The sequence below is a fragment of the Carassius auratus genome, chromosome 37 (genome assembly GCF_003368295.1).
Source record: "Carassius auratus strain Wakin chromosome 37, ASM336829v1, whole genome shotgun sequence".
Classification (NCBI taxonomy): Eukaryota; Metazoa; Chordata; class Actinopteri; order Cypriniformes; family Cyprinidae; genus Carassius; species Carassius auratus.
In genome coordinates, this window is record NC_039279.1 from 12,049,397 (window position 1) to 12,072,722 (window position 23,326).

Sequence of the window (23,326 nt, forward strand, 5' to 3'; positions counted from 1 at the left end):
ATCTCTTTTTTATAAATAAAAACACATTTAACATAAAATAATTGTTCTCAACTTCTTTTATTGTCCAAACATACTGTGTGTGCCAGCCAGGTGCAGGGCTGTTAATTTGCTGGCCAACGTGACCCTGCCTGGTGGATTGGCTCTGAACTGCACTACACTGAAATGCATCTACCTGTCTTTGACATGCATGGTTTCTTCTTGAAAAAAAACTTGAATGCATTTCTGATGTTCCTGACTTTGTCCCCTTTCACTTTTCCACAAAATTATGTCTAAAAATAAACACACCTTGAACGTAATCTTCAATATTACACAAATCCAATGGAGTTTTAAATATACGAGAAATACACGTCAGTGACACAGAAAGAGTAGGTGTGTTCCTCACACCTCTTCTCTGCTGTTGTCTCTCCATCCTTTGCCACCCCTTTAGACACGCCCCTGTAGGGCGAAACGAAAAATCCCCAATAGTAAACTGCTGCCTCTTTCAATTTATTATTTACTTGTAGAAATTTCAAATGATTTGCAACGGTTGCTTTGTCGCATCCGGTATAGACATATTATTATTTAGCTGTTGCGCTGCAGCGTCCGGTGTCATAAGGCAAGTAATACCTGATTTTGATGGGTCCAATAGTCGATATGTCATTATTGTTTTAATTTTGTTTGTTGCCACTTACATTTTAGTATCATATAATAAAATATTTTACTAAACGTCAAACATACTGATAGATTTAAGCAAGACGATGGAATCGTATTTAAATCATAAACCTGAGAAAGTTGGCTTTGTAACGGCTGAGGACATAAGGACAGATCTATCCTATTACTTCTCCAAATTATCAAAGGTAACGTTATTTATTAACAGGAAGTATATTTAATGTGTTAAAGTCCTTGAATCTGATTTAGGCTGTAAACTAGTATTTCACGTTTCATATTTCTGTTTTCAACAGGACACAGTAATGCAGGAAAAAGAGCATTTGCAGGTTTATCTCCGTGTACGTCCATTCACGACTTCAGAGAGAGCAGAAGGGGCATCACAGGTGTTTGTTTTTGAGAGAAATTCTGAGTGTGAAGCATATTATCTATTTCATTTGAGGATGAAAAGTGAATGACGAATTTACATTTTGGGGTGAACTATACTTTTTAAATGTGCCTAATGTAATTTAAGACTCTAATCTCTACAAACAGGAGTGTATCTCAATTGAGCCTCCAGATACTGTGATTGTAAAGCCACATAAAGCATCTCTGACAGCCAGACACAGTGAGAGATTCAGCTCACAACAGGCACAACGATTTCAGTTCTCACAGGTATGAGGTCCTCTGGCTTTGTAATATTGCGAACTGGTTTCAGTGATGTTATCAAGTGTTTTTCTTTGTAATATGATTGATGAATTCTTGTTTTAGGTGTATGGTCCAGATACAACTCAAAGAGAGATATTTGATGGAACAACCAAAAGCCTTGTGAAAGACGTCTTGGATGGAGGGAATTCTTTGATATTTACGTATGGAGTTACTAATGCTGGGAAGACATTTACTTTTCTTGGTAAGAATTTTTGATGGTTTTGTATTTGTTTTAATTATATATTGCACTTAAATTATGTATTGTATATATAACTGTCTAATAGTGCACTTTTATGTCTACTTTTATGTTGTAGGCCCTGATTCAGATTGGGGAATTCTGCCCAGGTCATTAGATGTGATCTTTAAAAGCATAGAAGGCAGAATTTATTCTCAAAATAGGATTAAGCCTTACAGATGTGTCGACTTTATAGAACTCACTAAAGAGCAGCAGGATGAGGAAGCTACAGATAAGAGAAATCTTCTTCAACGATTTAAAGATGTAAATTATTTTTATATATATTTAATTTTTTTTTTAACTGTAAAGTTTTAGCAGTACATTGCAAATACTTACATCATAGATATTTCTTTGTTTATTAGATTGACCCAAGGAAAACTCTGTCTAGCATGTCCAGTTCCAGCTGTTCATTATTTGAAAGTAGGCAATGTCTTTCACTCTGCCTTTAAAATAGTTTATGAACATTCTGTTCACCAATATGAACATAAACACTTGACCAACATTAATTTTTCTTTTTTTCTTTTTTTTGGTCCAGGCTCCACCTTTAGTGACACAAATATGGACAGTGTCTGTTTGGATGACACCTCTAATGTCAAATTTTCTGTGTGGGTCTCCTTTTGTGAAATCTACAATGAAAACATCCATGATCTCCTTGATGTTGTTCCAAATGGCTCTCACAGAAGGAATGTTTTGCGGCTAGCCCAATATGAAGGCAATGCTTTTGTCAAAGGTAACCAAATAATTCACTTGTTTTAGCCCTGAATCAACAAACAGAACTAACAAATATTGCTACAAGTGTGACTGCATCATATAATAATTATTAATAATATTAATAATGTTCATATTCTGGCTGACTACGTCTTGTATTAATATTTCTAAATATCCTGTCATACGCACACAAACTGACAGTCACCACTGATAAGCTACTACTAAATATTGTAGAAACATAATTTTCTGTAAAGTTGCATTTTTTAACGATTTGTATTGTAAAAAGCGCTATACAAATAAACTTGAATTAAATCGAATTTAATTTTCTAAGTTGACAATAAAATAATTAACCATTAAAATAATAATAATTAAATAAAGGTTTACATTTAAACATTTTATAGAAATAGTTTATTAGGGGTATGTGATAATGACAAAAAAATGCTATCAATATTTTCAATATTTGGAATTTTGTCGATAATATTAATTTGACTACATTTTGTTGAACATGTTATTGTGCTGATACTTTGGCAAATTTAGGCCTTCCCAAAGCTTGTGATATTCTTCATATTCTGTGTGGTGGTTACAGAGCCTGAATAATTCCCCCTTTAGGTGGCTTTTATATTTTGTTTTACTTTTTGAAGGGGGGGGGGGTTAATATTTTATATGTATTTTATATGTGACCTGTTTGTGAGATCCAGGCTAAAGTCTCAAAATGTAATTATGAGGTAACAAGCATCAAAGTTTGATTTCAACCATTAATTTCACTATGATTTTAATATTTGACATGGCCTTACACATTCAATATTAAAATATAAAGGTTATATTTTCACAGAATGTTCTACATCTTTATGAGTGGATGATTTTATGTAGAAAACAATAAATCACAAAAAAATTACTTTAGTTGGGTTTTCACAGGCAGAGTCACCTATTTTGAAACTTAGAATTCAAATTCAAATTTATGTTATTGATTCATATTTACATTGTGAGGAAGTTACTTAAAAATAATTTTGTTTTCCAACTCTAAATTGTATTTGTTTTAACTAAAAAAGACATGTTAACTGTCAGTAATAAAATATGAATAGATAAACGACAAGCATTGGCACAAACAAATACATTAACAAAGTACAACTAAATGTAACTGTGCTTAAGTTTATCAGGTAGGTTTAACGGTAATATTCAGGTACAGAAATACCACAAAAATGGAGTAATCTTTTTAACTTTAAAATAACGCTGGTGAGTCTTTGTTGTATAAATAAACCAAAGAGCAGCAGTTTTTTTAGGTTGCTCTCTCTTTAAGACCTCGTGCATGAATCTGTTACAAAATTTTGTTTCTCAATTGTTTACATTCATTTAATAGCCTATATACAGTACCACAATGTTTAGTATAAATCCACTGTTTACGTGATCAAGACTGGCATCAATTTGTACATAGTTTTGTACATATTTTGTCATTTACGACAAGCATTGATGAAATGTAGGCACACTTTTGATCTTAACTACATCTTTTAGACTACATTTACACTACAGTCTTTTTGAATCAAAACATATAGCTTAGACAGAATTATAATTTCTATTAACTTCACAAAGATGATCGGATGAGCATTAGCATGATCACACATGATCTGATGAGCATTAGCAGCAGCGCTGTCTTGCAATGATTTCTCTTCCGCGATGGCTGTTATGACTCAGAGGAAGCTCATTCGCTGCTCAAATGTCAATCATATTTTGAATTCATAACCTGCCCAGTCTCCGGGAATGACTACACTTTCGCATTCAGTTCTATACAAAAGAAACCCAGAAAAACACTTTTACAGATGAATCATGAAGCTAATAAACACATGATTACAGCAGTATTTAATTCGAATGTGATTTGCCTGAGATTCTGCCTATTTTCATAACATTAAAGTGTGTTTACATGAGAAATGCTAAGCAGGTGTAGCAATAAGCTTGATATAAAAGGCTACAAATAACATATTTCAACAACATTATATGACAAATTGGATTGCAATCGGAAGTTATTACAAACATTCTATGGTGGTTTAAAGTGAGTTTTGAATAAAAAACAAAGTATAAATCGTATAAATTGTCTTATGTAGCATGATGCTACAGTGTGCATGAATGATCACATGTGTTTTCCGTTGTGAAATGTGAAACAAGGATCGTTTTCATTTTAAAATGCCATTTTAAAACGAAAACACACAAGTTTAAACATAGCCTTACATCTATGGGGGTCGGGATGCTTAAGGTGTGTTCACGCCATATCGTAATTACGAGATACCAACTTATAAAAGTGTTCACGTCCCCGTAAAATTCATAATTACAACTTGTGAAATGGGTGTTTTCTGAAAGCTGCAACTTGTACCACATCAGATTCATTAGGTGCTCTTTTTAGGCATTGATAGTGTGATAGTTTTGAAGAATGTGAACAGCTCCAAGAACGTCACTTGTTGTATTATCAAAATTACAGTAATCACAACATAGCGTGAATGCAGCATTACACACTACAGCCTCACATGTAAGCCACGTCTCCAGCCTAAACTAGCATTTTTCTTGATGCCTCACCAGAGCCAATCACCAGCACTTGATATGGGCACATCAAGCATGCTGTATGCTTATTGGCTGTCTCATGTTGACAATATTAACCCCATAGATATAGAAATTTGGTACCAAATGACAAGAAATATTTCGATACTCGATTGTACAGAAGCAATTCGGTTGGTTCCTAAAAAGTATCAGACACGATGCCCAGCCCTACTGTTGAATGCAGAACATGTAATTACAAATGCAAATAATGTTTTGATGTATAAAAAAAAAAAAAAAAAAAACATTGAATACTGATATGTGAAATTACTCTTTTTTTTTTTTTTTGTTGGGGGGGGGGGGGGGTTGGACAGCCTGCCTTGGTGGCAAATCACAGTCGTTCATACAGCTGATTTGTTTGAAGTCAGTTAATAATAACTTCTTGTTTATTGAACTGTTTTATGAAATCAATTTAAATAATTGCCGTCATGCTGATATTTGGAGAAAACTTTTCTTGTGATATTAACTATATCAAATGGTATAAATATAAAAGATATAAAAGTCATACATTGGCATTTTTGCCCCCTTAAATTGAATTTAGGGGGAATTCTAAATGTATTTTAATCCAAACGTGAACTCTAAATGCATACAAGCAGTATTCTAACTTCATCACTGTATGCATCCACTCTCTGTGTATGTTTTTGTTTGGTTTTTGTGATTTGACTCTATGGAAAATTGCATATCATTAAACAACAATTATGCTAATATCACAGACGATATATATTGGACACCCCTATATATTTATGCAATATCAGCATATCATTTTTATGATTATACACCTTTGGTTATTTATACATTTTGTCTGAATATTTCTTTCCTCCAGATCTAAAATGGGTTCAAGTTAACAGTGCAGAGGAAGCATTAAAAGTTGTGAAAATTGGAAGGAAAAATCAAAGTTCTTCATCCACCAAGCTCAACAATGTCTCTAGCAGGAGGTGCTTAATTTTAAAACAGTTTAGCATTTATATTTAACTTGATAATTGTATTACGTTTTGAAATTAAATAACATACGTTTTCTCTATAGCCACAGTATATTTTCCATTCGGATCTTGCGGATTGAAGATGTGGGTGTTCCTCGAGTTCAGACAATTAGCGAGTAGGTGACCTCAATTCCAGTGTGTTTTAACATGGAATCATTGATTTTTTAATTCATTTTTAATTTTCAAAGGTTGTCATTATGTGATTTGGCTGGATCTGAGCGATGTGCAAAGACTCAGAACCGAGGAGACCGCTTAAAAGAAGCTGGAAACATCAACACATCCTTGTTAACGCTAGGGAAATGCATCAATGCTCTGAGGCTCAACCAAATGCAACAAAAGTGAGAAAATGTTAATTTGTAGGCTGCATTAGTAGCATTTATGTTCCATTTCATTGGTCCTTTAAATATCCTATTGATATTGGAACTCAACTAATATGTTTTTTGCACAGGAATCATCAGCATATCCCCTTCAGAGAGAGCAAGCTGACACATTATTTTCAGGGTTTTTTCTGTGGCCGTGGTAAAGCTTGCATGATCATTAACATAAACCAGTGTGCCTCAGTGTACGATGAAACCCTGAATGTCCTCAAGTTCTCAGCATTGGCTCAGAAGGTTTGCAGGAACCATTATTTGATATTGAATTATCAGGAATTTTTACTCTGTTCGTTATTTATTTATTTTGATCTTTTACATTTTGCCTTTATAGGTGGTGGTCCTCAACCCTAAACCAGGTCCTAGTACTGCGGTCAAGAGATCTGACAGAGGTGTGTCCATGATAATCAATAATGCTGACAAGAATGATTGGACAAGGAGAAGCTCTTTCATGGGCTGGGAGATTAATTTAGAGGAGGACAATGTGCACGAGGACAAAGATGATGAAGAAATGGGTGAGGAGGATAATGAGAGCATGGAGGACAACATTGTCCTAGATACTGTGGAAAGTCAAAAGCCGTTTGAGGTATTTTCAGTTTTAAGGAATGCATGTTTTGGTTTTCAATGACTATATGATATGCTAATATGATATATTCGATGCAGCTTCAGCTCAACGAGAAGCTGTCCAACGAGGAGTCTGAAAAATTAACTATGGAATCTCGTATGCATATGCGTGAGGAAGTCAGGAAGTTCATGGAGTTGTTTTTTAACATGGAAAAAGACAAGTAAGTCAAACACTGTGTTTTACAGATCATAGTGGTCGACTGACAGCCTGGCAGTTGGGGAATATCATTGTGCAAATTGCGTTCAGCTGGTGTTGCACAGTATGCTGGTACTAAAAAAAAGGTATTGCGATTAAAAATTGTATGATTCCAGATTTTACTAGTACTGGTATTTTAAGAATGACAGCTTTTTAATAAGAACCATATTTCCTGCTTTGTATCAACATGCGACAGCAGGACAGTGTGTGTTCAGGACTCTGCTTCAGCTCCCTGCATGAAAACTTATATATCCGCGCATTTTTATATATATATATATATATATATATAAATGTCAAAATGGATAGTCATCGCTTATCAGAATTATTTGATCGCACACGAGCAGCTCCGTTTCATCTCGGAGATGCATTCTGTCTTTGCTTTTGCCAAATTCCGCCGTGTAAATAGCAAATCTGTCATGGCACAAGCGCAACTGGCTCTTAAAGGGAATGGAAGATGAGACTCTGCTTGGTTTATTGCATGTTACACCCCAAAACCACCCATTACTCAATAAGAGAATAGGGGCAACCCGTTTAGACCATGCGCCCAGGTGCGCCAACCGTTTTTCTGGTTTTAAAATAACAAAAGTGGATTTGGACACGCCCTGAGTGACACGTTAAAATAGGGCCCTAGGAAATATAAGAAACATGCATGAATGAGAAAATGAAGTGCAGGATGTGCTTGATGTTAAATCTTATTATTAAGCATAATAAACTTTAAAAAAATAACTTAAAAATAACTTGTGTACTATTACACACCCAAAGTGCATGCATGGAAGTCCTCTCTCTTAAGATTGCAAATTGAGATCTCTTTCAGCAATTAGTGATCTTCAGTGATCAAATACACACACAATTATGTTAAAATGCTGAAATGAATGTGAAAGTTGAGAAAGAAAATAAGCGTGTATCAATAAATTGGGTCCATGCAGCTCTTAAAAGGGACAGCAGACTAATATTCGTGCTGCTGTCTGTCTCCACAATGTTAATCAAGAAAAAAAGAAAATCACTCATTAATGTTGACTAACTTTACTAGCTTTAATAAGGATAAATGTATGAACGTTTCATTCATACAGTGAAGACTATGCAGTGCTTTACTATTACATTTTGATTACTTTATTCAATCTTTTACTTTATTCAATTCAATTCTGTATCATCTCTTTCTTGAATGCTATTGTTAAATAGACCTAAAAACACTGTTTATTTCATTTGTGTCTTTGTTTTATTGTATTTTTCCTTTTGTTTCTTAATTGCATCTTTGTTCTTATCATTAATAACAAAAAATGATTATATCATGATATAAATTGTTATTGTGAAAGAAAATTACTTCTAGTCTTGAATAATATTTCGGACATATTTCCTAGCTCATGCCCTTAGCTAACTTACTAATGTTGCAAAGATCTTGCATAATTCTTTTAGTGAATCAGACACTATGACAGTGCAGAAATTGTGTTTCTGTTGGTGAGCGCTTTTCATTTTTAGTGTTTATTTAAAATGCACTCATATATTTTGCTTTTTTTAATGTTTCAGTAAACGTCTCCAAAGACAGAAAGAAATTGTTGAGGAAAGAAGGCTAGAGAGACTGAAGAATCTGGTCAACAGTGAAATGGCCACTGTTTGCACTGATGGGAATGCTGCAAAGGTAATTCCAGAGGGTTTCATCTAATCAGAAAAAGGGATAAAATAAAGTGCCATGTGTGTTTGCTGTTAAAAGCCTGTGTGAATATCAAGGCACACATTTAACACAATGACACTGAATGACATTGAAAAATATAATTTTTTTTTTTTCTTCTCTGCATCCTTCTAGGAGGATAAAATTGAGCATTTGGATAGCATGATCAAGGCAATGAGAGATGATCTGGCTCAGATAAAGGGAGAAGCAGAGTCAGTACAGATTTGCCTGACAAATGTCCCTGAATCATCCAGAACAATCAGTGATTTGAGGACACAGCTGGAGGAGATGAGAGAGGAGCTTATCAAAAGCCAACAACTTCTCAGTCTTAAAACTATAGGTGTGTTCGGTTACCACAAAGAGGGGGAAATGACAGTGTTTTATGATATATGTCTAATTATATAATCTCTTTTCAGAGTTGGAAGCAATGCGTGTTCAAATGCAGGAATTAGATTACCAACTTCTCCAAGCAAATAGAGTAACCTGAACTAAAGTTTTCTATTAAACGTCTTAAGGTCAGTAAATTGTTTACATGACTCCCTGGCTTCTGTTGTGTTGATCTTTGTTTGTTTGCCTTTTTTAGAATTATGAAAACAAGAAACTGAGATGTCAGGAACTTATGTCAGTCTGTCAGGAGAAAAATGGCAGGATCTCTACATTACAGACTGTTCTGGATCAAAACGTGGAGGCAGCTGCTAAAGATGTAAGTTTATATTACTGTGCAAAAGTAGTTTTTCCAAGTAGCTTTCAGCTTATAAAGACCAAGGCTTTATTTATGTGATAAAATACAGTACAACAGTAATATTATGAAATATTATTACAATTGTAGGTAACTATTTTCTTTTTTTATTGTTAAAATTTTATTGATTATTATTTGAAGAAAGTACTTCTTACCCCAGCAAAAACTAGTATCACAACTAATAAAGGGCAAACATTATTAAAGACAATTAAATATGGAGAAGAAAAAACACTATTTACAAGCATAGCTAAAATAAAACAAAGCTACAAATAAAGTAAGCTCTAACATTAATTTTTAGGCACAAATATAATAATTATGTGTCAAATAACACTGCTTAGTGTTCACTGTATAAATTAAATATACATTAATCTTTGTTAAAGCTGTGTTTTGATTTTTGATTAACATTAAGGACACGGAGAGGTTTTTAAAGGCTCTTGTCCCTTTAAGAGCAAGTGCATGGAACCAGAACACATTCACACAACACATTCCTTCAGGGCTTGAATTTTGGCATGGGATTGTACGTAATTCTAATGCAGTTTAAGTGCTTGTACTATGGGAAATTTCCGGCAAATAGCGGAAAAAAGACACTTGGGTCAGATGACGGATTGCATTATTTTGCATGTGCCTTTGAGTCTTACAATTTGTAACATTCATGTGCTTAATTCAGTATTTGCATGCTCTCTGTGAAAACCCTCACACCCAAAGCATGCTTACATAGAGCCGCATCTGAGAGCGCACGACTACAGAAGGAAGTCGTGTTGCACATTATTTTGTGTAAATTTTTTACTAGACATTGTCAGTAAATAGGCTATTAAGTGAATGTAAACAGTTGAGGAACAAAACTTAATTGAGCTATCTTTTGCCTCTTGCTCTTGAATGGTTTAAAACAATTTAATGCTTAAACTAGTAAGACATGGAAGGAAACAAGTGTTTCACCCCTACAAGTGATTAAACTTAGCAAACCAAGGAAGGGATTTTACTACCCAAGATAGCTCTATTGGGCAGGGTGGTGAAAGATTTTGGTAGCCTGACTGTAAAACACGATAGCGGATAGCCCAGGGATGTCGGGCTAGCGTTGTTATTATCGATGTTTAAACTATTTTTGTAGAAATCATGATTTTATTTCTTCCGATTATTTAATGAATAGACATTATTAATAATAGCATTTATTTAATACACCCTTGCTCAATAAAAATATAAAAAAAAAATTCAAAACTAAAATAATTCACTGACCCTAGACTTTTGAATGGTAGGCATGTTGACCGATTCCAGTTCAGTTAGAGTTTCTCTGAATAATCCCTTTATTTAGATTAGATTCAACATTATTGTCACTGTGCAGAGTACAAGTACAGAGCAGATGAAATGTAGTAATAAACATTACTAGTAGGCATAGTAATAAACATTGTAAATGTGCAGTGGGGACAGGTTATTGTACAGTCTTTTTTTTTTTTCTTTTTTTTTAATACACATTTGTATACATGGTCATAATGGGGTGTAGTGTTCAGTTTAGAGTTCTGTAGGCTAACAGCTGAGTAGGGATGCCTTAATAATATTGGTACATTATTGGAATCAGCTGATAAAGGCTTAAGATATAAACATTCAGCATAAGCTCATTTAAAAAAAAAACAAAGCATTTTTTATACATTAAAATGAATAAACATTTAATATACAGATTTATTAATATGCAATATATTTTTTCAAATGGACTATGACACCTTAAATTCAAGGAGTTCTAAAGGATTTTTAGAATTTGTACTGCTCTTCTGCATTAGACCATCTATTACTGTTAAATACACAAATAAAATGTTAAGGTAAAAAAAAAACAGAAGAGGTTAATTTTATTATAGTTATTTCAGCTTTATTTCAGTTATTAAGCTTTCAATATATTCATTAAAAGTTTATTAGTTCTAAGATATACGTTTTTGCTCAAACCTAGCCAAAATTCAAAATGATTTGTTTATAATTTCTGCACAGGAGAGAGTTGGTGTTGTTTCAGAACAAAAGGAAACATATCGGCTAACGAGCCAATATGATTTGTCGGATATCAGAAAATGTAATATTGTGCATCCCTACAGCTGAGGGAAAGAAACTGTTCCTGAGTCTGCTGGTGTTATAGTGAAAGACTCCTATAACATCTCCCAGGTGGGAGTGGAGAAATAGTTTCAGGCTGGGGTGAGAAGAATATTTGATATTGTTTCTCACCTTCTTTAGGCAGCGTTTGTGGTGAATGTCTTTGATGGAGAGTAGCTGAACACCTGTGATGTATTGGGCAGTTTTCGCCACTTGCTGAAGGGCTTTCTGATCTGAGACAGTGCAGTTGCCGTACCACACTGTGATGCAGTTTGTTAGGATGCTCTCAATAGTGCAGTGGTAAAATTTCAACATGATGTGGGGTGACAGGTGAGCTTTCCTTAGAGTCTTATGGAAAGAAAGGTGCTGTTGTGCAATTTTGATACGAGTGGGAGGAATTGAGGGTCCAGGAAAGATCCTCAGAGATATGAAAACCAAGTTATGTGATGGAAATTAAGAGTGGTGATCTACAAGTGAGACTGATTGAAAATTAATTTTGTCATTAACTTATTTAATTTCAAACCTGTATACTGTGTGTGTGTGTGTGTGTGTGTGTGTGTGTGTGTGTGTGTGTGTGTGTGTGTGTGTGTGTGTGTGTGTGTGAACACAGAAGGAGAATTTAAGTATCTTGCCACAAATCAGTTTTTCAGCAAACAAGGGTTTATCATGATGAATTTAGCAAAAATCCAAAAAGGACTTTAAAAACACCATGAAAGTAGCCCATAGTAGGCTTATTTTACTTACATACATTTTGTTATACATTTAGACTTTAATTATGTTTTTTTTTTCTCCCAATGTAATGCAGGCTTTAAATAATAATATCAAACAAGAAATCCTAAATTTCAGAAACAACTGTAATTGTATGCTGAATGAAGATGGTGAACCTAGAGGGGAGGAAATGACAAGTCAAGAAACTCAACAGCTTCTGCAAGAACTGAACATGAAAGATGAGCAGCTGAATGAACTTAAACTTGAGCGCTGTTCACTTGAGAAAAAAGTGTGTGATCTCGCTGACAGATTGGCAGAGCAGACTCATGCACATGAAGCTACTGTGGCGATGGAGAGAGCAGAAGTCAACAAAGTCACAAATGAGAACCAGGTTCTTGCCAATGAGCTACATGTACTGCGGCAGTCGGCTAGTGAGATGAGCTCGAAACTCGAAACTCTCCAGACGGAATTGAGTACTCAGACAAAGATTGCAAATGAGCTTTCAGAAGAACTCGATGCAGCCAAAACTTTGATTAAGGGCCATCAAGCAGAGTATTGCAGTCAGTCCAAATCTACTGAATCCTTAATGATGGAGGCAGATAATTTGCATCAGGAACTCAGTGCCCGCCAGCTCTCACATGACAAAATACAGGCTGAATGTGAGAGGATGGTGGAATTGTCTCATAAGAAGAGCCGACGGATCAATGACCTGGAGGAAGAGGTCAGCCAGACCAGAGCAAAGATGTGCCAGCTGGAGGAGCTCTGCAGTCGGCTTAAATATGAGCATGATGCACAGGACAAACTCATTCAAACGCTGAGTAAACAGAACCAGCACGAGGAGCTTCAGAATATAGTGAGATTAATTGTAGAGAGTGAGATCTTTGAGGTAAGAGACAAGGCCAAGAGGAAAATAACTGCGATGGAGAAAGATCTGGCTCATAAAGACGCAGAACTAGAGACCAAAGCCCAAGAGCTTTCGAAGTAAGTTTTTCATTTCTCATCCAAACTTTCTGGTAACTTAAGAAGTAGGTCCTTATTTTGTTTGAGTCAGTGTCTTGCTTTATATTCACTAGATCTTACTATTCATTCTTTTCAACTGTTTATTTGTAGTTGGATTTAATGATCTCTTGTTCTTTTTATAGGGTGAGTGAGCTTGTGGACGATGGACAAAATAAAATCCAGACCTTGAGTTATGATTTGCAGCAGGTGCAGAGGGAGCGAACTGATGTCAGAGATCAATTATGTGAGGCTAACATTCAGAAAGAGCAGTTAGAGAAACAGGTGGGGAAAAATCACTGCTTTTTTCCTTTGTCAGTGTTCTAAAGGTGATTTAAACAGGTTTTTTTTAAACAATCCTTTTTTCTCATCAGATCTTGATCTTAAGTGAAGAAAACAAAATGTTTCAGCAGAGGCTATGTGAAGCAAATGAGCTGAGGGATCAGGCTGGACACAGTTTGAGCTGTACAGAGCAATTTATTGACCCACAGCAGACTGTGAGTGCTGCTCTTTCTCTCAGCTTTGTTCAGTTTGTTATGTTATCAGGTATTAAATGCTCGATTATTCTACATCTTTTCACTCACTCACAGGTGAAGTCTAACCATGTCACAGAAGAAGAAAGCTTACAGCCTTTCCAAACAACCTGTCAAGGTAACCTATTTATCTTTTCATTTAAACCCTTTCCCCGCAGTACAAACTAAATCGGCTTACGTTTTGTCCTTAGTAAGATTGATTTTGTTTGCAGATCTTTTGGCAGAGCAGAAGCTGATTGAGGAGACATGTGGTAATTTAAATAAGTGCACACAGACAGATGAGGAGGAATTGCTGGAGGCCAGATTGAATGAGACTAAATCCATAACTGAAGGTGGCTGAGTCTGTTCTAATTGTAATTCATATAAATCTCTGCTAGACAACATACTGTAAGAAATCAGCGAGATTCAGTTTGGGGAATTCAAACCATAGAGTTACTTAAACGGCAAGTAGATACAAGAATAAAAAAATGTCAGACTTTCACTAACTTAACAGTATTCATTTATTAGTCAGATGAATCTAATATGTTAATATTAATTAAACAGGAGTATTGACTTTTCAGTTCCCTATTTTTAATTTAAATGTATCACTTATGACTAATTAATGATTAAACATAATAATTATTTTTAGATTTTTCCATTTCTCATTTTAATGTATTAATTTACATGAACACATTTTAATTATATTTCCTACATTTAATCCTAATCAAACAGCAATATTTACAAGGAAAATGCTTTTCATTTATTCCTTTGTTCTTTACTGACCGTTTACTTAAAGTAAATTGTTTTTGTTAATATATACACTACTATTTTGTGTTTTTTGTTTTGTTTGTTTTTTGGGAGGGGGGTAATGCTTTTATTTAGCAAGAATGCATTAAATTGAACAGAATATGCAGTAAATACATTTAGAATGTTACAAAAGATTCCCTTTTAAAATAAATGCTGTTCTTTTTTTTCTATTCATCAAAGAATCTTGAAGATTTCCTCAAAAATATTAAGCAGTGCAACAAATTTGACAACATTGATATTAACACAATTGACTACCAATCAGCATATTCAAACAATTTCTTAAGTATTATGTGATAATGAAGATTAATAATCTAATTAAATTTTGGTGTCATGGTAACACTGCTTCTGTTACACTATTCAGTTCATCTGTAACACCTGTAAATGAAGCTAAGCTCAGACATCTTTGTTCTTCTCAGATCTTGCACAGCTGCAGGAGATGTATCAGAAACCAAATGTTGGTGTCTCAGTTGAACCTCAGGAGGATGAAGAGAGAGCTTGCAGACCTGCAGAAAACAGAAAGGTAAGAACCTGGAAGTCTTTGATCCCTCCAACTTTTCCTCAACTGGGTTTTTCAAGCAGTAAAATATATATTTCAGCCTAATGAGGAGCAGGCAGATGATACGCAGGAAAAGGAGCTGGATGGAGCAGCCAAGGGTAAAGTGGCTCAGGCAACAAGGCAACTAGAGGGTGACCAACAGGACAGCCTGCAGCTGGAGCTGGTAATAGGATCAGCTTACCATCTCTCTCTCCCTGCCTCATTATTTTCTTTTTCACAGACTTGAGGGTAGGATTTAGCTCAGAGTAGAAATTTATTTACGCAGCAGGTTTCTGAGTTAATATCATTTTTTTGTTCCGAGTGACCTGCCAACAGAAGGAATGACAGGACTATAGCAGGACAGTAATATCACTGCAGAAAAGTGGACTGTGCAAAACTCTAATTTCTATTAGTACAGGTAGGATCATATAAGATGTTTTGCTTGCAAAAGCATGATGCAGTGGAGCAGGATGTAGAGGTCTCAGGCTCAATTTTAAAAAGTCAGACTATTTCTATTTGACATGCTGTGACGATCGTGCACCAGAGAGACACAGAGAGAGAGAGAGATCCAATCGCAGATGTTTATTAAGGGATATTCCAAAATCGTGGTCAAAAAACAGTCCAAGGTCAAAACCAAACAATCAGTCAAAAAACAAAACAAACAAAGGAGGGAACTGGAACAAGAAAGGAACAGGAATTCGGAGGACGAGAAGACAATGAAGAAACTCGGAATACGAGAATGCTGGCGACACGAAGGGTAAGGACTCCATACAAACAAGAGAAAAAGACTGGTATTTATAGGGAGGCTAATGACAATAAAGTGACTGCACCTGGTGCAATTAACAGGAGTGCAATTACTGTGATGACAGGACAAGACTAGAGGAATTCTAGTGCCTAAGGGGAAGTGAGCCCACTAGTGGACATCCAGGGAAACAGAGACTAGACAGCGTGACATTACCCCCTCCTCCACGGAGCAGCTGCCAGATGCTCCACCCGAACCCAAGGGAAAACCAAAAACACAAAGAGACCAGGAGGGAGGTGAAGCGGCGGAGGACCAGGGGGAGGGACAGAGGGCTAGGTAAAATGGGGAAAACAGAGACAAGAGGACCAGGTAGAATGGGGAAACAGACAAGACGACCAGGTAAAATGGGGAAACAAAGACAAGAGAAGCAGGTACAATGGGAAAACAGAGACAAGAGAAGTGCAATACAAAACAAGGAGTCCAGGAGGGTGGTGGACCGGTGGAGGATCAGGGGGAGGGACAGAGGGCCAGGTCCTTAGAGGGAAACAGAAAGAAAGACACAGACAAGAAACCCAGGAGGGAGGTGGACCGGTGGAGGATCAGGGGGAGGGACCACAGAAGTCAACGGTGACTAACCCTGACTCTGGAAGGTCAATGGTGACTAACCCTGACTCTGGAGGGTCCATGAGCACCTGACTCGACTCTGGAGGGTCCACGAGCACCTGACTCAACTTTGGAGGGTCAACCGGAACCTGACTCAACTCTGGAAAGTCAACGGGCACCTGACTCGACTCTGGAAGGTTAACAGGAATCTGTCATGATTCTGGAGGATCAACTGGAACGTGACTCGACTCTGGATAGTCAGCAGGAACCTGACTCGACTCTGGATAGTCAACTGGAACCTGACTCAACTCTGGAGGGTCAACTGGAACCTAACTCAACTCTGGAGGGTCAACTGGAACCTGACTCAACTCTTGAGGGTCAACGGGAACCTGACTCAACTCTGGAGGGTTAACGGGAACCTGACTCAACTCTGGAGGGTTAACGTGAACCTGACTCAACTCTGGAGGGTCAACGGGGATATGACTCGACTCTGGAGGGTCAACGGGAACCTGACTCAACTCTGGAGGGTCAACAGGAATATGACTCGACTCAGGAAGGTCAACCGGAACCTGACTCAACTCAGGAGAGTCAACAGGAACCTGGCTCAACTCAGGAAAGCCCACTGTAGTTGCCATCCTCTGCAGTGGCTCCGGACTGGCGGCCACCTTGTGCAGTGGCGCTGGGTAGGTGGCCATCTTTTACTGTGGTGCTGGCTCAGCAGACGTGATGTGAACAGTCTCTGGATCAGCAGGCATGACGTAAACATTCCTGGGAATCTCTAGGATTTTTGACAGCATGGAGAAATAATCCAAAAACGTCTCAGCGGCCATCTGCATTTTACTGAGCACTACTATGGGATCAGAATCCCACCAAATGTATTGCAGTCACAGATCAAAAAATAATAAGCATACATTAAACATTTAAAAACACATGTAAAATAATAACGCACAAAGCCGAAAAACAAATGCAATTTTTTTTTAAATGGATCAAAAATAATAAGCTTGAAACTAAAATGTACACACGTTTAAAATTATATTGCACAAAACTGAAACATGAAATAAGGATTTTCCAAATCACAAACAAAATCAGGTTTCCTGCTCATATGTTACTTTTTTGTGTGCTCATGGTCTTTTCCCCTTTGCTCTTGTTTCCATGTTCAGCGCTTGCGTTTCTAAATATTGCAGTTAGAGTTTCTTGTAAATCAGGGCTGACTTCAGCGTCACCATTGGGCCACAATCTTTTGTTCATTATCTGGCTCGGCTCGGTGTTCATCTTCAGTTTTCTTTTCACAGCAGTTCAGTCTTTGTACTGTTTGAGTAAATGAATTACTCTGGGATATTGGTTTGTTTTAACTCAGAGGGAGTGTCAGCCACATTAAAAAAGTTAACAGCTTAAGTCATTTGCCGATTAATGCTTATTGGAAACGTGAACTGTTTCAAACGATTCAGTTCGATTTGGTGAACTGGTTTAAGGGTGCTTTCACACTAGCACATTTGGTGCGCACCCGGGGTCGATTGACGTCAGAATTCTGTTCGTTTGGATGAAGTGAACGCTGTCTTCCGTACTCAGATGCGCACCCGCGAACTGTACCCGAGTCCGCTTAAAAACGGTGGTCTGGGGTACACTTCATGTGAACTCTGGTACGGTTCGCTACTCATGTGAACGCAATCGTACCAAATCGCGGAAGTGAACCACTTTTAATGACAAATTATTTGATGAAAATGTGTGTTTGTGTGTGTTTCACTCACTTTCCTGATGAGCGTGACTGACACGCTGCAAGCAGAGAGCTGTACATCTCATTTATGTTCGCCTTCAACGTTCTTTAGAGCATTTTAAGTACATTTGTAAGACAGACGCAAGTGCCGTTATGTACAGAAGCTTTATAAACAAATCGAACAGTTCAAAAACGTAAAATACATAAAAGTGCAGAGAGTAATGTTATGCATTTGCTGCCTTCTCCTGCGCTGTCGTTACCAAGCAATGGGGTAAACAGCTGCTGGCTTGATGACGCAAGCGAACCACAGTTCGGACTCAAATATTATAATATGAACACAGTCCAGCAGGGGCAGGGGGAGGGGGGAGCAAACGAATTTGGGTTCTGACCAGGCAAGTGAACCAAGTGTGAAAGCACCCTAAGAAGATCCAGTTACATCAAGTGATTTGTTCGCAAACCGGTTATCACTAAACTGCAGTGAACGTGCTCACAACAGACACTGAAGAGAAGACAATGCTGAATAAAGTCGTAGTTTTTGCTATTTTTGAGCCAAAATGTACAGTACAGACCAAACGTTTGGACACACCTTCTCATTCAAAGAGTTTTCTTTATTTTCATGACTATGAAAATTGTAGATTCACACTGAAGGCATGAAAACTATGAATTAACACATGTGGAATTATATATGGAATTATATACATAACAAAAAAGTGTGAAACAACTGAAAATATGTCATATTCTAGGTTCTTCAAAGTAGCCACCTTTTGCTTTGATTACTGCTTTGCACACTCTTGGTATTCTCTTGATGAGTTTCAAGAAGTAGTCACCTGAAATGGTCTTCCAACAGTCTTGAAGGAGTTCCCCGAGAGATGCTACCACTTCTTGGCCCTTTTGCCTTCAGTCTGCGGTCCAGCTCATCCCTAAACCATCTCGATTGGGTTCAGGTCCGGTGACTGTGGAGGCCAGGTCATCTGGCGCAGCACCCCATCGCTCTCCTTCTTGGTCAAATAGCCCTTGATGCCTTCAGTGTGACTCTACAATTTTCATAGTCATGAAAATAAAGAAAACTCTTTGAATGAGAAGGTGTGTCCAAACTTTTGGTCTGTACTGTATTTTCAATGCTTCAAAAAATTCTAACTGACCCTCTGATGTCACATGGACTACTTTGATGATGTTTTCATTACCTTACACTATACCCTACCTGTACATAAATTTTCAATTGAGGGACAGAAAGCTCTCAGACTAAATCTAAAATATCTTAAACTGTGTTCCGAAGATGAACGCAGGTCTTAAGGGTTTGTAATGACATGAGGGTGAGTCATTAATGACATAATTTTAATATTTGGGTGCACTAAGCCTTTAAGTGAATGACTTGCGCGTGACTGACAGATCTATGTGCTAATACAGTAGCCTACATCAGGCAGGACATCCAAAAGCCCACCTATCATTCATGGCCCTCGAATATAGCTTTTCATCTAAAAGATGTATGTAGTAACATCTTTACATGGCCGTTCGATCTAATGTTAACCTACAGAAATGTGCGCTATTGAAGTGTGTGTGGAAACTGAACCGCAGTGTGCTCACAGCAGGACAGATGGAGGCACCGGTGCTCTCACTTGCTCCGTAATTTTTTATTTTACAGATAAAAGTAATAAATCTTTAGAATCCATAGGCCTATACGTTTATTTGTGTTCACTCAGAATAACAACGAAACGTTGTGCATTGTTTAAGATGGCTTTCTGTTTAATAAAATAACAAAAAAAACTATATTTTGAATTTTTATTTAACTAAAGTGGGCATGCTGTGATCTGTGCTGTTGTTTTGTTTGTTTGTTTTTTACTGTAACTGACAGATTCCAGCCAAAAAAATAAAAACGTACAACATGGGAGTGGGAGGGAACGCGAGTCATTCTTCCGGGATTGAAACTGGATGGGATTTTCCCCCAGTTTTTTGTGGGATTGGGACGGGATCGGGAGTGGGACGGGAGAGATTTTAAGACCCACTCCCTTGTCACCCTCCACTTCACACACCTGCCACAGCAGCCACGAGTCGCATGGGAGTGACATCAACTCCCCTTTGGACTGATTGGCTAGAGGAGCAGCTGTCAATCTAGAACTTGTGGCCCAATGGTGACACTGAAGCCCACCCTGATTTACATGAAACTCTAACTGCAACATTTAGAAATGCAATCACAGAACAAGAGCAAAAGGGGAAAAGACCATAAGCACACAAAAAAGTAACATACTGTATGATCAGCGAACCTGATTTTGTTTGCGATTTGGAAAATCTTTAATTCATGTTTCAGTTTTGTGCAATATAATTTTAAATGTGTTTACATTTTTGATTCACGTTTTATTTTTCTAATAATTTTTCAATCCATGACCGCATTGTTTGTTATAAAAAAAAAAAAAATTGCATTTGTTTTTCGGTTTTGTGCATTATTATTTTACATGTGTTTTTTAATTTATGCTTATTATTTTTTGATCTGCTACTGCAATACATTTGGCGGGATTCTGATGCCATACACTACTGCTAAAATATATAAAAGAAGTAATCTAGATCAGAATCAACTAATGTGTTTTATTTTATTTATTTATTTATTTGTTTTTTTAATGGTTGATACCACTATTTAGAGAGCAGATTGGCTGGTACAATAATTAATTAATCAACTTCTTTTACACGGTATTTGCTCATAGTCCACCAAATATTGTAAAACTGCACTACTCTGGTTTTGAATTTTAAAACTGAAAGTGAAATGACCATTTTTATTTGGAAAGTTGAGGAATGTTATTGGTTGAAGCCTAATTATTTCTGAATGACTAAATATTGCCTCATTGATCACTCCGACAAATGTAACAGCCTATCACTAGTTAAAATGTTGAATTAACAGGCCATTGTGAATTACAGAAAACTGAAGGCTTTAAATAAGTAACAATGTTTTATGATAATGCTACAGTAGTATAATATTAGAATATAATCTTTTTTTCTCCTTCACTTCCCTGCATGATTACAGGAAATATTAAAGCAGAAGCTGGATGAGAAGCCGGATACCACTGTGAAATTACAAAGGGAAAAAGATGATTTGGCTGTTTCTTGTAAAGCTGTTACCCAGAAAGTTGACCGTCCCAAACAGACATCAAAGGTGAAGACATAGAATGAAGGCAACTCTTTTAATTTAAACACAAGAAGTCAGTAGAACGATAATAATGCAAAATGCATAGAACTTATAAGAAGCAGTAGAGCCTACAAAGATGGTAATAGCGCTGGTCTGTATGATAATTGATTACTTTAGATATACAAAATGCATTGGTTCTCGCTCTAAGCAGGTGGCTCTACTTGACAACTCCATCCTGTCCACAAAGAGTCTCCGAGAAGAGAGCTTCACCAAAACTGGGCTTAAATTCACCATTACTCCACTTAAACCAGACCAAATGAAGGTCAGGAAACCAGGAGAAGAAAAGCCTGTCAGAAAAAGACTCAGAAGTACAGCCAGAAAGAGAAAGAGCCCAGAGTTGGAGGTAATCAGACACTGTGTCTAAACATTTTGTTGTGCTTTTTAAAGTTCCCATGGTCAGGAAATTTCAAAAGTGTGAGTTTTCACATCTGGAAATGTAATGAAAATTTCTATCTGCATTAATTTCCAAACTATACATGAATTTACATTTTATAAAACAAATAATTAAACCTATTAATTAATTTAAATCTGTCAACATGATTAATCATTATACTTTTTCTATAGTTAACACTAATTTCCCTGTTAATTTAAACATTCTAATGCCATGATGATTGCATTTCACAAGAAAAAGAATGCAAATTTGTTTACATTTGGGATTAATTTATAAATTAATTATCCATAAAAAAAAGTGTCTGTATTGCAGCTATAATTAGTTGAAGTAAACTCCAGGTTCTGGTCTATTTTTAGACAGCCTTGTCAAATTGCAAGTAATTAAAAAAAGAAAATAGCAGTGAAACATTAATCAGTTGTGCTAACATATTAACTTGGTCATCATACATATAAAGCAACACATAATCATACAACTTGTGTTATATGTGATTGTTATTCTAGAGCTCTGTGGAGTCAGAAAATCGGAAAACCCGACGGCTGAAGGTGAACAATAGGGAAAACATACAGTTTATTGAGGTGACTTTCCGTCCATTAATACACCTGTGACATCTCATCTTTCTCTGTAATGTTTATTCGATAATATGCTGAGCTAGTTGTATTCTGTATTTTTTCACCTCACCAGACTCCCGTGGGGCAGGGGGAAAAGGTGACTCGATTAAAGCAGAAAGACTCAGTCAGCATGAAAGGGAAAAAAGACAGAGCCCTGAAAAAAATTGGAGACTTTATCCAGAACTCCCCAACCATCTTTGGGAGCAAAGGTCAGCTCTGTCTCTTAATTTTACACAATGGCATTAATTTGAGCACTTTGTCAAAATTGTTTCATACTGTATCTCAGCATGACCCAACTTTTAACTCCATCCTCAGCCAAAAAGATCATGAGCATGGTGAATGTTAGATCCCCTGAACTGCTGAATCCTTCTGAAAACAACCAACCCAAGATATCCAAACGAAAGCTCTTCAAGTTTTCCTCTCCGCTGGACATACCCTCTCATTCTGTAAGTGGTGTTTCCTGTGCATTAGTCACGTAAGAGTGAATCTTAAATATGTATGTACTGAATGAATGAATGAATGAGAAGCATACCATGTGTTAGAGATAATGTTTAGACAACTATATAATATTTTTATGTTTAAGCCTCAAAAAGACAAAGTTGATGCTTCTTTCCAGTGTTACATGTTTAAATAGTCTTTAATACTTTATTATTAGTATATAGTATTGTTTGTTTGTTAAATGTTTTTGTTCGGGGCAGGCCTTAAAGATTTGTTTAAAAAAAAAAAACATGCAGAAATGCTGGCAGGTAAATGTTAAATTCAATAAATAATTTTACAGATCATTGGGAGCAGTGATGATGATCAGGACAGCAGTCATTTCATAATCAAAAGGAAACTCAGAACAAGAACTGCAAAGTCGAAATGCAAACATTAATTTGATGACAAAGTGTTATTCAAGTTTTTGTTCTTCTAAATTGTCATAAATGTTGTTTATTTAATGCTTAAATGTTGTTGGACTATTCATATTTGTTTTATTAACACTGGAAATGTTTGTAAATATTTTAGAAATGTACCTCACAGCCTTTTTTTAATGA

The 23,326-nt window shown here is 36.5% G+C and overlaps 1 protein-coding gene across 4 annotated transcripts; it reads left to right on the forward strand.

Moving 5' to 3' along the window:
* The first annotated feature begins 593 nt into the window (after positions 1-593).
* kif20bb (kinesin family member 20Bb) lies at positions 594-23,326 on the forward strand. 4 transcript variants are annotated; one of them, XM_026222793.1, is made up of 30 exons: positions 594-836; positions 942-1,031; positions 1,180-1,299; positions 1,396-1,534; positions 1,647-1,831; positions 1,930-1,987; positions 2,103-2,297; positions 5,679-5,790; positions 5,880-5,951; positions 6,024-6,173; positions 6,284-6,446; positions 6,541-6,792; positions 6,870-6,991; positions 8,551-8,662; positions 8,828-9,032; positions 9,109-9,170; positions 9,276-9,395; positions 12,307-13,190; positions 13,352-13,490; positions 13,580-13,702; positions 13,796-13,856; positions 13,951-14,070; positions 14,941-15,044; positions 15,121-15,243; positions 21,132-21,260; positions 21,442-21,636; positions 22,185-22,259; positions 22,366-22,501; positions 22,608-22,738; positions 23,071-23,326. In XM_026222793.1, the coding sequence occupies exons 1-30, from the start codon at positions 738-740 to the stop codon at positions 23,164-23,166; spliced, it is 4,572 nt and encodes a 1,523-aa protein (XP_026078578.1). In that variant the 5' UTR covers positions 594-737; the 3' UTR covers positions 23,167-23,326. The 4 variants fall into 4 exon arrangements, with proteins under 4 accessions (XP_026078578.1, XP_026078579.1, XP_026078580.1 ...); XM_026222794.1 differs by having other exon boundaries at positions 21,445-21,636; XM_026222795.1 differs by having other exon boundaries at positions 13,951-13,989.

Excerpts from the sequence above, each read along its gene's own strand:
- kif20bb (XM_026222793.1), top strand. The coding sequence starts at position 738 with ATGGAATCGTATTTAAATCATAAACCTGAGAAAGTTGGCTTTGTAACG. Across the intron at positions 6,992-8,550 it reads TTTAACATGGAAAAAGACAA|TAAACGTCTCCAAAGACAGA; the intron begins GTAAGTCAAACA and ends TTAATGTTTCAG. Across the intron at positions 13,491-13,579 it reads AAGAGCAGTTAGAGAAACAG|ATCTTGATCTTAAGTGAAGA; the intron begins GTGGGGAAAAAT and ends TTTTCTCATCAG.